The sequence below is a fragment of the Xiphophorus couchianus genome, chromosome 6 (genome assembly GCF_001444195.1).
Source record: "Xiphophorus couchianus chromosome 6, X_couchianus-1.0, whole genome shotgun sequence".
NCBI lineage: Eukaryota > Metazoa > Chordata > Actinopteri > Cyprinodontiformes > Poeciliidae > Xiphophorus > Xiphophorus couchianus.
Window position 1 is genome coordinate 20,243,157 of NC_040233.1, and position 16,256 is coordinate 20,259,412.

The 16,256-nt window shown below is 37.1% G+C and overlaps 1 protein-coding gene across 1 annotated transcript in view; it reads right to left on the reverse strand.

Moving 5' to 3' along the window:
- prkci (protein kinase C, iota) overlaps window positions 1-16,256 on the reverse strand; it is a 35,819-nt gene that overhangs the window by 12,107 nt on the left and 7,456 nt on the right. Inside the window, exons 2-10 of the mRNA XM_028021401.1 lie at window positions 12,435-12,556; window positions 8,992-9,081; window positions 7,648-7,698; window positions 6,893-6,978; window positions 6,626-6,763; window positions 6,488-6,542; window positions 4,257-4,312; window positions 3,239-3,415; window positions 1,217-1,314 (exon numbers count right to left, since the gene is read on the reverse strand). Coding sequence (XP_027877202.1) covers window positions 1,217-1,314; window positions 3,239-3,415; window positions 4,257-4,312; window positions 6,488-6,542; window positions 6,626-6,763; window positions 6,893-6,978; window positions 7,648-7,698; window positions 8,992-9,081; window positions 12,435-12,556 — 873 coding nt within the window. The remainder of the gene's footprint in view (window positions 1-1,216; window positions 1,315-3,238; window positions 3,416-4,256; window positions 4,313-6,487; window positions 6,543-6,625; window positions 6,764-6,892; window positions 6,979-7,647; window positions 7,699-8,991; window positions 9,082-12,434; window positions 12,557-16,256) is intronic.

The following is a 16,256-nucleotide window of genomic DNA, read 5'->3' on the forward strand; positions in this document are numbered from 1 at the left end:
CTGTATTTAGTTTTAGAGTATGAATGGTATTTCTGAATATTTTTCATGATGGGAATCTCCCACAACCTGAACTGTGACTTCACAGATTCATTGACAGAAAAGCACACTCCAGTCTAGATGCAAAAATACCCCAACGTGTCACTTAGAAACACTCATATGGGTAAATTCTGTAATGACTGAATGGTTTCTCTACATGACTGTTTCAAACTTGAAAGATGTTTTATATCCAACCACAACATTTTAACTTTTTAAACCTTAAAGGCTTAAACTTCTGTTTATTAATTTGGTGTTTCATGTTATATACCAACAAGGTACTATATAAGGTAAGTAGATGAGCAAAAGCCACATGGTTTTTAAATTTCTTTGCTAACAGAAATCTACAAAGTGTGGTGTGTATTTTGTTTTCAGCCTGTGCGGTCCTTTCACTGCTACTAAAGATGCAGGCAATTTTCTAAAAACTTTGCACATAAGGAGGCTAAAATGTTCCCTGTTCTTCATGGGGAAAAAGTCAGATTGAATGGAGACATTTTGCAAAAGATTGTCAACAAATTTAAAGCTTTTTTAATTCTTACTGTCCCTGATAGTTTAGCTATTCACAGCTGAAACTCACTTGATTTCTTAAAAAAACCTCTTTTGTTGTTTTTTCTCATCCATACTGGAGTTGAGATCCCTACGCTTATATTTCTGATTACATTTGACCTGAGCATTTTCTTTCAGAGCATCTGAATTCTGAAGACAATTAGCTGCACAGAACAAGTTATTGTTTTTTACGAATATAAGATATTTCCGGGCCTTATTTTTTACATACATCAATTTACGACATTTTAAGGATGTACGGACACCATGTCAGAACTCCCTAGAAGACGTGTCAAACTCGAGGCCCGTGAGCCAAATCCGGCCCGTTGAAGGTTTTTTATGTGGCCCTCTAGATTCTAGACTAAACACTAAGTGTGTTTAAATATTATTTATCAATCAATCAAAGCAGTTTTATCTGTTTACTGTCAAATTATATCAGTCAGTCCCTCGAGTGTTTTGTTAATTATAGCGGCCCTTTCAGAGCATCCATGACCTTGATTTGGGTCAAAACAAAAACGAGTTTGACATTCCTGCCCTAAATCATGCAAAATGTCATGCACATATTGAGTTGATTAAGAAATGAGTTTTTCCCACACATTGCAGCCTGTCCTAAGGGTCGATGATGACGCTCGTATCTCACCTGCTATCTGTCTGAAAACAGGAGTGGAGACCGACCAGGAATGGATGATTAGAGGCCTGCTCAAAGACGTGCTTTTCTGTTTGGACCCAATCGATGTCCTGGAAGAGAAACACACAAAGACACACCCAAACGTCAATCCGAGATCATTGTGACATAGTATCCTTGAGTTAATAAAAGCTGAATAAGCAGATAGTCCCATCGACCGTGCTACAAAGCTTCAGGTTGGGTTGTATGGACGGTGGCCAACTGTGGGACAAAAAGGGCTGAGCTAAGAAAAGCGGCTGGAGGACTCCATCGATGTTTGGAAGATAATACATCTGGACACAGATGCTGCTCACGCTGACAGCGCAGGGACAGCTGAACACTTCAGAATTGATCGAGAGGCGCTTGTCAATTTGTCAATCATGCTAAGTGCGTCTAATCAAGGCTAACTACTCCTGTTGCCGCCGGCTGTGCTGCTACATGTGTCGACAGATCAATTTCTGATGACATGATGGTTTATCTACACCTTCTTAGAAAGACTGATGGCTTTCAAGAGATCTGTTACGTCAACTAAGTGTTTCAGACAAGATGTCGAAAATGAATAAATGAGACGGATGTTCGTTATGCAATAATAGCTCATTTTCAATCAGATAATTGTATATAGAAACTGTAAATGGAAAAAACTGCACTATTAAGAAAAAACACTTACATTTTTTGTTTTGAGATCTTAAATGTATAATTCCTCCCTCCAGACCTGCCTTGTGATGGTTTATCAATGTTCTAAACAAACTACGAATGAGCAGCAATTTAACACTTAACTTTCAAGATGGAAATGTGGAATTTAAAAAACAAAATGGAGTCCACATGACGAAGAATTGCCTGATATCCGAAAGCAGGAAAAGCTATATTGTAGTTTCTGTAGTATTTTGGCTGCTGCACTTTATCTGTCATTAATAATATGGGGTAATATGGGGCTCAGCTCACTTCGGCTCTCTTCAGAACCCCCCCCCAAAAAAACGGTCTGTCGTAGCGGAAAAAACCTCTCTGAAACACAAATTTCCTCCAAAATAATAAAAGAAAACCCAACTCAATGCTTAGTGCAATGTTAAATTAAATCAAATTGAATCGAGTAAAAACCTTTACTGGAAATTCTGTCGCCACACGTTGATTGGAGGTGCAAGGCTACAGGAGTCGTTTACAGTAAATGTTTACGTAAATCAGAGTAAGCAAGGTGAGATTTTATTAAAGATTTTATTGCTCTTTGTGTCAGTTCAGATATTCCTCTGGCAAACGATTGAAAAACAGGTTACATAGCAGTCCGGATCATTATGGAGTTTACTGTGGCCTTCAACTCTAAAGCATTTCTAATAGGAAGATTTTCTTGTTTTAAATGTGGATTATTATTTTTCAAAATAGTGGCGAAATACATTTAATTGCCCTGAATGGATCCACTTAACGTTCTGCTGAATCACAACACTTTGTTATATTTGTGCTGAATTGGGTTAATAAATATGGGTAGAAAGGGAAAAACAAATAAGGTGGAGTTTGGGAAAAAACTCCTTCTAAAACTGAATTTGGAAAATAAAACTATTTGTTTATTACCATTTGTCAGTTCCTTTACATTGGGGAACGTTTTAATTAGATTTCCTAACTCTACACGTTTGGATCTAATCAGGCTCAGGTGTGGCTAGTAAAACTAAAGTGTCTAAATCACATTTAATTCAGGATATAACATGGGTGGGTGCTTTTTCCCTCCACAATAAAAACAGTCTTCATTTGAAAAATATTTCATGATCTGACAAAAACAGAAGAAATCTGCAGAGGTTCAAACACTTTTCACAGAGCCACAGGTATAAGCCTGCTAAGGAATCATTTCATTCGTGTTTACTGAGTTCTCTCCTCTGGGGTTGGTGGAGTTTTGCTCAGCTCATTTTTAACATCATTTTAAAACACATCTGCCAAACACTAATTAGTGTAAACAATCTCCCATAAATGCCTTTTTAAAAAGAACAAGTTAAGTCTCCCCATTGGTTCAGATACCTCGTCGTCGTTGACGAGCTCCTTCTTGACGACCTTCATGGCGTAGATGCGCTCCGTTTTCTTTAGCTGCACCAGCAGCACCTTGGCGTAGCTGCCTCTGCCGATCACACGCAGCAGGTCGAAGTCCGCCAGGCCCAGGCTGGTGGGAGACTTCCCCGTGTCTCTACTGCTGCATGCCTTAAGGGGGGAAGGAGGCAGGAGAGCAGGAGGAGGGGGAAAGAAAATCAACGAGCAGGGTGTTAAATCACATCATTCAAAACAGTAAACAACCTAATATGATGATTACAAAGTCAACTGAGACAATCAGAAATGAATAATTTCGATCCAGCTACCTTTCTCAAGCTAATTTCATCTGTGAACTATTGACAGAGCTGATGATCTGGTTTGGACAGGAAGATGATTTCCTTTGGGTAACTTTGCAAATGAGATTGTAGCGGCTCCCAGAGCAACATTTTGAGAATAAATCTTAGTAATGATTTCCATGTGCCTATTAAAAACCAACATGCAGCTTGCATTAGGTTAGGCACTTGTATTACAGTCATATTTCTCGGTAAACATGGCTCCCACCTTCACCATTTCCTCACTCCTCTCCCGTAATCATCTTAGTAGTAAACTATTTCAACCTCCTGCCTTCACTTGAAAACTGCAGAGAATATCTCTCTCTAATCTCCATAAAAAAAAACACCTAATTCAATTTATTCTGTACCCATCTTCTAAACTATAGTAACCTCTAACTCCATCCCAAGCCATTAATCAGCCGCTGTTGTTGAGAGTTTGATAAAAGGTTACTTAATTAGCTCCACCAAAGGAAATCAATAGCAGTGCAAGGACGCCTACGTCTGCACGCTGTATCAGAAATGCAGCAGGTAAACAAAACGCATCAACATGGAGATTATAACCCCACCTTTATTTCTGATTACTCTAATTTTTTTCCTCAATTGCTAAAAATTTAAACCCCTAAAGAACATCAAGATGACAAGTTGTCATGTCAGTGACAATCAAAAGATTTCTCTCTCACCAATTTCTCCTCTCGACCGTAATCCAAGCTTCGACTGGATTCTTTAGTCTGAGGGCCTGAGAAGGAAGAAAATGAGGAAAACACAAGCGGAAAAAGTGGCAGACAGAGTGACAGACATACATAAGGAGAGGGGGTGGCAGGAAGGGTGAAAAACAAGTAGGAGAAAAGAGAGAAGAAGGAGAGAAAATAGGTGAGAGACAGTCACACGTTTTGTTCACAGCTCGCTGCAGTGCCTGGGCAATCTCTCACTGCTGGGTTAAAACGAGAAAAAGAATCTGTTCTGGTACTTCTTTTTTTTTCTCATTAAAACAGAAAAACCTTCTTTGTTTATGATATATTCCAATGTTTTTACATCTGTGCTCCACAACACACCCAGGTGGTCTGTCGGCATCCGCAGCAGGAGGTCCAGCTGCTTCACTATCATTAGTAACTAAAATCCCAAAATCAGTCAACTCTCACTTCAATCTGGTTCATAAGCCTCAAAATAAAACCAGTCAGCTAATAAAGGTGTTTTAAATCTAGCTATGACGTTACAGTTGATTATTGCACTCTTCTAAATTCTTCCTATTCAATTTTAACCCCATTAAACGGAGAAATAAATTCTTAAATAAAATCCTTACTTTGAGAAATAAACTATGAGTTTACTCATTTTAAACTTTGATTATTTTAGCTCCTAATCAAAAATCTTTTTCCAGGTAATCAAGTGAACTGTAAATAAGTTCAAAAGTAAATAGAAGTATAACTCAAAGTGTTTTTCATAATAAAAACCGACAAAAAACTGATGCAGTAGCAAAATAAAGGAAAGTAATGAAAAGTTGGAATAGGAACTAAAGTTTATTATGTTCCAGTTATTAATTGAAAGTAATTGCAACCAGCTGGATTTTTAGCCTGGATTTAAAAGAACTCAGTGTTTCGGTAGTTTTGCAGTTTTCTAGAAGTTTGTACCAGATTAGAGGAAAATAAAAACTGGATGCTGCTTCTCCATGTTTGGTTCTGATTCTGGAGATGCAAAGTAGACCAGAACCAGAAAACTCGGATGGCCTGGAAGGTTCATACAACAACAAATGATCTGTAATGTATCTTGGTGCAGCTGATTGACTACAAGGCTGATGCACGGAGGAGTTTGTTGTGTTTTTTAATAAAAAAACCCCCCAAAACATTAATATTTGTGTTTTGGCTTTTCAAGGTTAGACATCCAGCCCCCGTACTGTCTGTGTGTTTCTGAAGCTCAGCAAAGGCCAAATTTAGAAACTGTTACTGCAGATGCATCTCAAATTAGAATACCACCCAAAGTTATTTCAGGAATTCACAGTGATCTATCTCAAATGTTTATTTTAGTGGCCACAGCTTACAGCTAATGAAAACCTAAACACTTTGCCCAAGGATCTTTTTTGCATCAATGCAGCGTGGAACAGAGGTTTCTTTAACACCAACCCTTCAGCTGATCTGCTCTGTCAGTCTGGGGCCTTTTCTGTCTTTTCTTTGATTCTCTATGGGATTTATTTAGGTCAGCCCAGTTTGCTAACAAGTCAACCACAGTGACACTATCATGATTAAAGGCTGTATTATTGTTGTTTGAGCCAAGTCCTGCTGGGAAATTAACTTCTCCATAAAACTTATCAGTAGAAGGAAGCATGAAGTGCTCCAACATTTCCTGACATTCATCTATGTTGACTTTGAACTTGATAAAACAAATAAAATGGCTGCTTGAAACAGAGTTGCTACTGGAGAGACTTCCTTCAGATCCTCAGAACTTTTAAATACGTTTTTCCTTCACAACCTGCTGCAACCTTTAAAAAAAACCCCAAAAAACCAACACATTTTTCCTTCCATTCAACTTTCCAATAATATGGTTGAATACTGCCAGATTCAGTATTCTAAAGCAATGATTAAAGCAATTTTGTTGCTTTAATCAATGGAAAACTGTTGAACAGTCTTCCAGATGATTATGTAGGCAAGAACATGTCTTTGTATTTCTATATTAAAAATTATTTTTATTGGTCTATGTGACATTCTGCTTTTATGAAAACTGAATGTTGGGTTTTCATTAGCTTTAAGCCATAAGAATCTGAATTATCAGAAATAAATGTAAAGGTTTACTTTTTGAATCAAATCAATGATATAGAATCTTTTTGATAATTAATTTTCTTCTGTGTTTTGAGTTGATGAATCCCTGTTTTAATTTAACAACATATAAAACAACAATGGAGATTTTTTAAAAAGTGTGTTACCTTGCTGTTCGTCTGGGCCTAGATGACTTGACTGCGTGCCGGGCAGGATTGGTTCCTAGATAAATTCCACCATTAAGAATCGTCGAGATGTGCAGGTTCTGATAAGTTGTGATAGTGATGATTTGTGACAGATCTCACCTGAATCATCGGTCGACCGCACTCCACCGTCACCAGTTTATGGCACTTCTTGTGCACCAGCAGTTTGCAGTTGATGCATTTGTAACCTTGTCGTCCCAAACCCCAGATTCGGTCTGTACAGATGGCACAGTGAGCTCGCTGCATGGGAGGGTCAACAGAGAGAAACCGTCATCACAAAATACATTTTATACCAAAATAAATGATCAAATATAATGTAATACAAAACCAAAATAAATCCCTTGGATTGATCTCAGTATCTTGTCTCACCCTGTTGAAGCGTTTGGCCTGAAAGGCGTGGCCGCTCGCGTAGTAAAGCTTCCTCCAGCGTCGAGCTCCACGGCGATATATCGACTCTACGGAGAGAAACAGACTGGCCTCAATGTAGGAATGTAAAATGGTGCGATTTAAGCTGGATTAAACACCAAAATAATGCCAATTTATCTAATAATTTAGCTTTAACTTGTAAAGCTTGTTTTTGAGCTAGCAATGTTGTTTTTCAATATAAAGTTAACCAGTTAACCAGAAACCAGGTTTCTAGATTTTTATGCAGACTTTGTATGGTTTGAATACAAAAAAATTGTCCAAGTTTTATGATATTTATGTTAGAAAAAATAAAAAACGTTTCAGGATGTGGTACAGACATATTTCACTGAATTTTAATACAGATGGAACAATTTAGATTAAAGTTTGGCTCAAAATGTCCAACAAATTTGTCAAATTTACACATTTGACAAATACACATTTATTTTAGTTTTAATAATAAAATTATACAAAAACTGAATGCTTCGTATTTGGTTCGGAATAGAACCCTTACTTATGAGTTGATTGTGAAAAAAACCCTGAGGTTTTGACCAAATGCCATTTTTAATGCTTTTCTAGATTTCTTTAGTGACCATGCATCCAGATGTAAACTAAACTCGGTACTAAAATGTTTAATTATACCTAAAAAATTTTCTGGGAAGTTATAAATTTTTTAGCAAATCTAAAAAAAGTCTAAAAATGAAAAAACAGGTTGAACTCACTGTCCTCTCCAGGACAAGGCATACCGGGTTTCTCGGGTACACAAGGGAATACTGAAAAAAAAGAAAAGAAAACATCAATTTAACTTAGCGTAGCAATAATATAATATTTTCATCTTCTCCCGGCGCTGCTTTGAAAAGGAGTAAATGAGTCAGTGATAAATGTAAAGAGCTCTACATAAGAGTTCTGATTAATAAGAGAAGTGTAGCCTCCTTAGCATTTACCACCAGTTGATAAGGCCTCTTAACTGGAGAAATTTGGAAAAACACTTATAAGCATTTTTAGGTTACTTCCAGGGAAGCAAGAGGAAAAACAAGCTCATAGCAGCCAATGAGAGGGGAAAAGGCCGCAACCTCGACCTGGAGCAGCGCGAGTCAAAGGGGAGGCGTGGGCCGCAGCCAACAAGCTTGCTAACAAGCAGATCTGGCAACCCCTGAGGGGAAACCAGCGCATCTCCTCCCACCCTCAAAACCCCTCCACCTCCATGAATGTGGCATCCAGTGTATCTTGACCCGGCGCCTCTGATCTAATTAAAACATTACATTAAGCACAGAGCCCGTCCCCGTTTTCCCCAGAGAGCATGCTTACACACAGAAAACCTGTCAATCAACCCTCAAACCCATAACAGCATCTGAGTTAAAACCCTCAACTCAAGATCCAACAGGCTGCACAATAATAATCAATAACGTTCGGCTTACAGGAAGTAAACTGGCTTCAAGGCTTTAAAATGAGCAACAGTGGAAGTAATGTTGTCTTTACAGGTCACTGAGCAATTAACTGTATGTTTTGGTGATGTTTGTGTTCAAAAATATTCCTAAAGATGATATGCAGAAACGTAAAAACAGCTAAATCAAAGGGAAATGCAACCATCATCGATGAAGTTCACAGTTGCATATCTGCTTTATATGTTTAGATAAATATACATTATTCTGTAACCGACAGCAGTGACCATTTTCTCAATCGATTATTTTATTGATTATTGAAAAATAGCACATTCTGCAGATTTTGATTTAACATCTTGAGCTTTTTTCTTTTTTTACATTTTATATATATATTTTACAATATTAGAAAACATTCAAAAAGGCAAATGACTTAATTCCTTTTTTTTAAAAAATAAAATGTAATAAAGATTTCCTTTATGTAATTTGAACCAGGTGAAGGTAAATCTGTCAATTGATGAAATTTTGGGTAAAACACATTGACAGACAAAAATCTACACATACAAATGGACCTTTGTGTGTGTGTGTGTGTGTGTGTGTGTGTGTGTGTGTGTGTGTGTGTGTGTGTGTGTGTAGGTCATACCCAGTAATACCCAGTATACCCAATAAAAATAATGATAAACTCACTGTGGATTGTGAGCTCAGAGTCTTTGTTGAGTTCATAGAGGCGAAGAGCTTCTTCCAATTCCAGCTGAGACGACACGGTGCAGGGGTCACCTGATAAACCAGAGACGCATCATTATTAAACACACATGTGTGACTCAAGAGACCATTTAAACAACCGTGTAATCAATTAAAGTAGTGATCAAACGGAAAAGATTCATATTAACCTGGGCTAAACTTTTTTCCTGCAGATATTTTGTGCTACTGTTTTGATAAAGCGATAAAAAACAAAACAAAGTGATAATTTCTTACTTATTTTTTAAGTAACTGTACAGCTGTCGCTGCATGACAGCAACCATAACCCCACAAAAACAAAAACTGCTCTTGATAAACATTCCTCATTTGCAATATGCTTCTTTATCGCATCTGTCACATGAAGAAGTTTGATTTTTATGCACACAGTAACTGCATTCGATCAAATTTATTCATAGTTATTGATGCTCTCATTGAACAGTGGAGAAAATAGTCAAAATGAACACGTAAATATACTTTAGTGTTGTTCTTCTTTTGCTTGATTTTGTTTAGATTTATTTTCTTTGTATATAAACTTTAATAATCTTTTCTTACACTTCTCTCAAAATAATCTTGACAATACAGAGGTTTTTTTTTTTTTACATTTAACTGGAATTTATCACAAAGAAATAAAGATGACTTTTCCGCACTACACAAATAAAACTTTCTAGTGGACTCGGAAACATATTTTATATGTAAGAAATATAATGTAAATGATAAATATAATAAAGGCTCTCCTCTTTCCCCATTCTCCACAAATACACTGTAAATAATTAAAGTGACTGTACGAACTAAAAATTGTTATCCAGTTTGTTAATTCGCAACTGTCACAGTTTGGTGAGTCAGTATTTTGTCATCTCTGATGTAATTTTTTGATTATTTGTCAAAAAATAATCAATAATTATTTATTGATTAATAATTAATTATTGATTAATTATTAATCAATAATAAGGAACAAAGAATCAGCTTTGTTCCTTAAAAAATAACTTTGCTGCAGTATTTCTTGGTGTTGTACTTGTTTCTTTTTAGCTTTTTCTAGCTAACCCTTTATATTTTCAGCTGTCAAACACCTCAGCCTCTCAGTGGGTTCATAAAATTTACATGCCAGCCAACATAGCACACCAACTACAGGTGCACAAATCATTATGACTCCAGATTTAAAGTCACACCTTTGAATGTTAGGAAACACGTTCCATTTTGAGGAACTAAACACACCCCACGCCACTAATCATGACAGCAGTCTGATGCACAGTGGGCTGCTTGTTCAAGGATATCACGGCCCCCCGTCATGACACTCGTCCCCACATCCCACGCAACGACAATCACTGCAGCAGCAGAATAAAATTAACCTGCATTACAACTGTGTCTCCGGAGATGTTCTCCGGCATTTTATCAAATAAAAATCTCAGACTGTGCTAAAGTACTTAGAAACTTTCACTGAGGAGTGGAATAATCTGAATTCTCTCAGCGTGTCTTCAAGCTGTTGCTGACAATACCCGGAGGCTTCAGCAAAACTTGCATATCTTGACAGAAAACACACTTTGAATCAAGTATGTTTGTGACAAGCTGCAGCACATGATGTTTCAGTTTCACTCTACCTGCTAAAAACATTGAAAACGCCACTCAGATATTCAGATGTCTGACATTCTTTTAACAGGAAGAGCTAGGTGACGCGGTGGCTACCAATCCTGTTGGTCTCGGTGCGCCTGTCATGACAACAAGCTGCTACTTATGTAATTAGCTCAAGAACAGAAACTGTGACACATACAGTAAAAACTGCTGTATGTTCTGTATGTTAATAATTGACTAACTTCCAACAAGCAGCTGGTTTATTTTTTCACTATTTAGTAGCTGTTAGTTATTTACCAGAATGAACGATTGAATGAAAACTTTATTGTCTATTTGTTTTATTATCACTACATTTAAATATTTTACCTCTATCAAGCAGAAGTAATCAGTGTTTAAGAGTCTTATGCGTGTATGGAAACATAGATGACCTAGTTTGTTGTTTTAAAACAGCATATATTCCCCAGTAAAGCATCTGTGGTTAAAATAATTAAAGTGACACGAAAGAGAAAGTACATGGCAGCATCCTACGCTGCCAAGTTTGTGTGAGATGTCAGTAATCTGTGAATCTGTGTTGGACAGACGACTAAGAAAGAAACTCGGCTGTTTTTGGAATTTCCAATTTTCAAAAAAAAAGTGGAGCTTTGGTTGTTTTGTTTTTTTTTCTTACTTCATGAATCGCAAAACCTAAACTATAGATGACATAAAATTTAAAGGTTACTTTAGTTTTTGATTCAATAAGATAAACCTGTCTAGCATGGAGATTGATTACACGGTGTGATATAGATCAGATGAAAGATTTAAAGAAAAAAAAAAAAAGGTGGCTGTTTAATGGTCCTAAGCATATTAGCAGAAGGTTGAGTGGAAGGAAAAGCTGTGGTGGGAAAATGGCTCACTGTCACTTTGAAATAATTTTTAAGCAAAGCAAACTGAAGAGTTTGGAAGAGACTCAAAATGTGTATTCAGGACAAAGTCTGCAATGGTTAAATTTACTTGATAATCCACTCGTGAACAAAAAAAGAAAAAGCATCTTAGTAAGACAGGAGGAATGATAGAGGCCGTTCTCTGTAGTATATGAACCTAGCACACAATATTCTTCTCCATTAGCTATAATGTATTGCTTGAGCTATAATTGAGCTATACCATAAAATTTTTTTATTGAATCGCTGAAAATAATAATGTGGTTATATTCTAATTTAGCACTATGTGACCGTTTTTTATTGTGTTCTTTGTTTAAATTAATAATTTTAGAAACACCTGACCATGACAGTGACAAAACCTCACACTGTACAGCTGCATTAAATTGTTTTTTATTAATTAGGCAGTAGGAAAAACAGCCTCCTCTTCACTGTTTACCTAGGAAGGACCACCAAGCGTTGTTTATTACCCACACATAATGACTCCACTGATTATATGTGGGAGGTTACAAGTGGGAGTCAGTCTGAGTCTAATGAGTTTTGGCAGGCTGACCTCCTCCTGGGCTCAACGATCTGATGGCTCAATCTTTCCTGTGACACCATTACTTCTGCCTGACTAACACGATCGAATACAAGAGCTGCAGACCTCTGAGCTCAGAGGAGAACGACAACAAGGATGTGCATGTCTTTATGTAAACTTGTATTCATAGGAAGGTTTGACACCGCCTGTGGTAGGCAAATTTACCCACCAACTACGTAAACATCATCCTTTAGACTAACATCTGCACTTTTTTCCTTTCAGATAAACAGCACTAGGAGCTTCTGTTGCTCCCAAACTCATTGTTGTTTTTGTTAAAAAAAGAAGAAAAAGAAAGTGAAACGCTATGACTATGCAGAGATAAACAAACACACCTTCCTCATCGATCCACTTCATGGTGAACTGCTGGTCATTGTCCATTGAGCACATGTCTCTCACCTCACCAGACAGGCCTTCATAAGAGATGGACGGTTCAAAATGTGTGATCATGATGTCCCTGCAGGGGGGAAAAAAGAAAGAGGAAAACACTTAAAGAGTTATGGCAATACAAAACACATACCATCAGCTTGGGCATAAATATAACAAATGCTGGCATTGAGAAAAGAAGAAAAAACAGATGACTGTTATAGCACATTTTGAAATTAAATCATTTCGCATTTAATTTTTTTTAAGGGAATAAAACTCAAATAATTGTTCTTTTACGGTCTTCAAAACCAAGTTTACAAACACTTCCTTAATGTTTTCAGTATCTTCCACACCTTCTCGCATCAGTTTGCTTGAATTTTGGCCCATTCCTCCCAACAGAACTGGTGTCAGAGTTTAGTTTCTATGCCATCTACTTAAGTCAAATCTAGTTTATTTTTAAAGCACATTCCAGCAACAAATAAGTTCAAAGTGCTCTATACCATAAAACGTAATGCATTAAACAATTATGAAACAAGCAATAAACATTACATTTTGTCAAATGCCATCAGCAAAATCATTGACCAAATAATATACATAAAATATTTATCAATGTTCAGTTTATTATTAATGAAGGCAGCTCTGAACAGATGGCCTTTTTAGCCTTGATTTAAAGGAACTCAGAGTTTCAGCTGATTTATAGTTTTATGGAAGTTGGTTCCAGATTAGTGGAGCATAATCACACCTTTTCACCTCTGCACAAATAAACTTTCTAGTGGACTCTGGAACATAATTTTATATAGTATATTTAAGTGCCTAATTTCATTATGTTATAAATATATATTTTAAAACTGTGGTTGTAATAGAGCACTATGCCAATAAAAACTTAAGTGCAAGAGTTTCTGTGGTATGAAGTATAATAAATCAATTAAGATAACTTGAGGTTTAATCCATTCAATAACTATTTATTATCCTGTCTTTCTTTCCTTATTAATCATTTATGGACAACCTATCTGGTTTAAAATGTCAGAACAATTAAAAAGCTGCCAACAGTAAAGATGAAATGATCAAAACCGAATAATTTATCTGGGTAAACCAAAACAATCAAAGCTAGGCCTTTTCATTTTATAGCTAGGTAATTATTTTGTTAATTTGTTGTCAGCAACACACACTGACACTGAAAAAATTAAAACAATCCCTTCATCTGAGCCACATGCACTCAGAAAATACAACACTGCCTGCAAGTCCCAGACTTTGAGTTTGTTACAACAGCAAATTTATTCATTCGCACAGAATGATGAAAGTCCAAGAAATATCAACAAAACAAGATAAAAAAAACACAGAAACTCAAGAATGAGTGGAAGCAACATATTTATATGTTAATCAGAAAAATACTTCAGATCGGATATTTTTCTAGATCTAAAGGAGCTTTGGTTCAGTTACAAACTCTCCACCTCATCCTGTGAAATTTCAACCTTAGTTAAACATATGATGGTACATCCTGTTTTAAATTTAAGGTTCTTATAATGGGAAATGATCACAAAAAATTCTTTAACTAAAACTATGAGATGTAGATAAAATGGGGGTTAAGAATGACCGAAACACACCAAACTCAGAGTCAGAAATCATTTCTCACTTTTTTATGACAACAGGAGAATTGATGTCATCTGACCACAGCACTGTAGGCTCCCACAGTTTACAACCTTATAAGAGTGGATGGGGGTGGTACGTACAAGCTTTTACAGGTCTGCAAGCGATGGCGTTAAATTCAGGTGGCCGAGCGCGGCATCAGGACAGAGATTAAAATGAGTAAAATCAGCAAACAGATGGGAATAAAAAGTGGATATTGTGTGAAATCTGTCTTGGCTTTTGTGGAATGACCACCAGGAGGAAGATCTTTACTGCCATCATTAAGAGTGACAAGGGTTTTTTATCATCTTGAGAGCTTTAGAGCAGGACAGTAAAATACAAATAATTTTTCAAGAACGTGTAGAGTCCAGTGTGAGCACAGAGTATGGAAGGTCAGTAAATGGTAAATCCATGCTAGCACATAAATATACAACAGGTAGTGATTGATTTGTTTATAATCCAATTTCACATAAATGGCGAGCATGTGAAGTAGCTTGTCTTGGTAATGCATCTTCCACACAGCAGATATTAAAACTGGCTGGCTGGCTGGAAATCACGCATGTAGAGCAAATAAAGTACTCTGAGCAATAACACGCTGACGTTAGGAGTCAGCCTAATGCTCGCCTCGCCCTCCCTCTATTTTCTCACCCACTTCCTCTTTCCTGATGGTGTTAATCACTGCCTGGAAGGGAGGCGGAGGAAGACTGGCAACTACACACCGCCAGTCTGCTCTCACCTCCAGGCCCCGCAGCTCTTTGTTTTATCCTACAGCTTTGAAGACGTCAGACGACAGAAAGCACACCATAATCACAGAGAATGGTTCAAACACAGAGAGTGCAGATGATCTTAATAAAGCCTCCTCTGCGTCCAGAGGAACTGGACCCAAGTCTTCGCTGCGGAGTTACATTTTAGCTCCTTCTAATGACTTTCTCAAATTCTGATAAGGATCACAGCTACTGCAGGAAAAAAAAAGCTTTTGCTATTATTCCTCACACAACTGCTTTAAAATAAACAATGGCGTGGAAGGAAAAATTTTGTTTAAAGAGGAAATGTCACATCACCAAGACAAATGTGAGAAAGAGGGGTGAAACAATACCAGAAACTCATAAGATGAGACAGAAACATATTTTAATATGAACGAAAATTCTACATTTCTATTTGGTCACAAACTCAACAAACTGACGTCTTCGGAGGTTAGACAGAGCTTAGCTTATAATGCACGCTGTGATTGTGACACAGCTAAACCTACAGTCCAGTCATTGGTTGTTATAGCAATGCAAAACATTTATATTTAGTTTAATTGCATTTTCTTTTTGTTTGCCTTTTCTAAGACTTTAAAGTTGGTGTTTACATATTGTGAATAGCAGTAAAACATAAATACCTAATCATATTTTCAAACTTCCTGTCAACTTTAAACATTTTTTAACTGAAAAACATGGTGGACCACTGGATGACCGCTTCATAATGCCCCTACCACCGGACGTAGTACGCTTTCTGGGCAAAACCCTGAACAAGCAGAACTGTGTGTTGAACAAATGGGATCTTTTAATTGTTGATGACTAAGAAGCAATAGCATTCCAAGTAGACGAGGCATCTCTCCACTCTGCAACACCCAACTGTGCCGTTAAATTAAAGAGGGAAGGATGGGAATAATCTGAACATCATGATTGCTGTCATGACCTAAAGAGAGATTGACCTTTCGATCTCTCTGCCAATACTGCAACGCAAAGAAAGTAACAACTATACATGGTTCATGAAAATCATACACAGTAGACTGAAGTTTACACAGCAGGCTTCAGAAATCTTGTTCCTCATAATAAAACTAAACTGTGCTCGTCTGGACTGCTGGATGCTGTGGTCTCTAGGCAACAGGGGTCACCTACGGTGTTAAACAAGTGGACAATATCTGAAGAACAGCAGCAGCAGCCAGAAACAATCCAGTCATGTGGACAAGGTCGCTCCTGAGAAAAACGCACGCATGTTCAAAACACCATTTACTTCAATCACGACTGACAATTCGTGACTAAGCTGAGCTTATTATAGTGCAGTGTTCTTCTACTTTTAAGTACAAATCAACTATATTAAACAAAGAACAAAGCAAAAGTGAGGGACTTGTGTTCAAATGTTACAAAGCTTATTCAGTCCATTTAGAGTGAGTGGTAGGG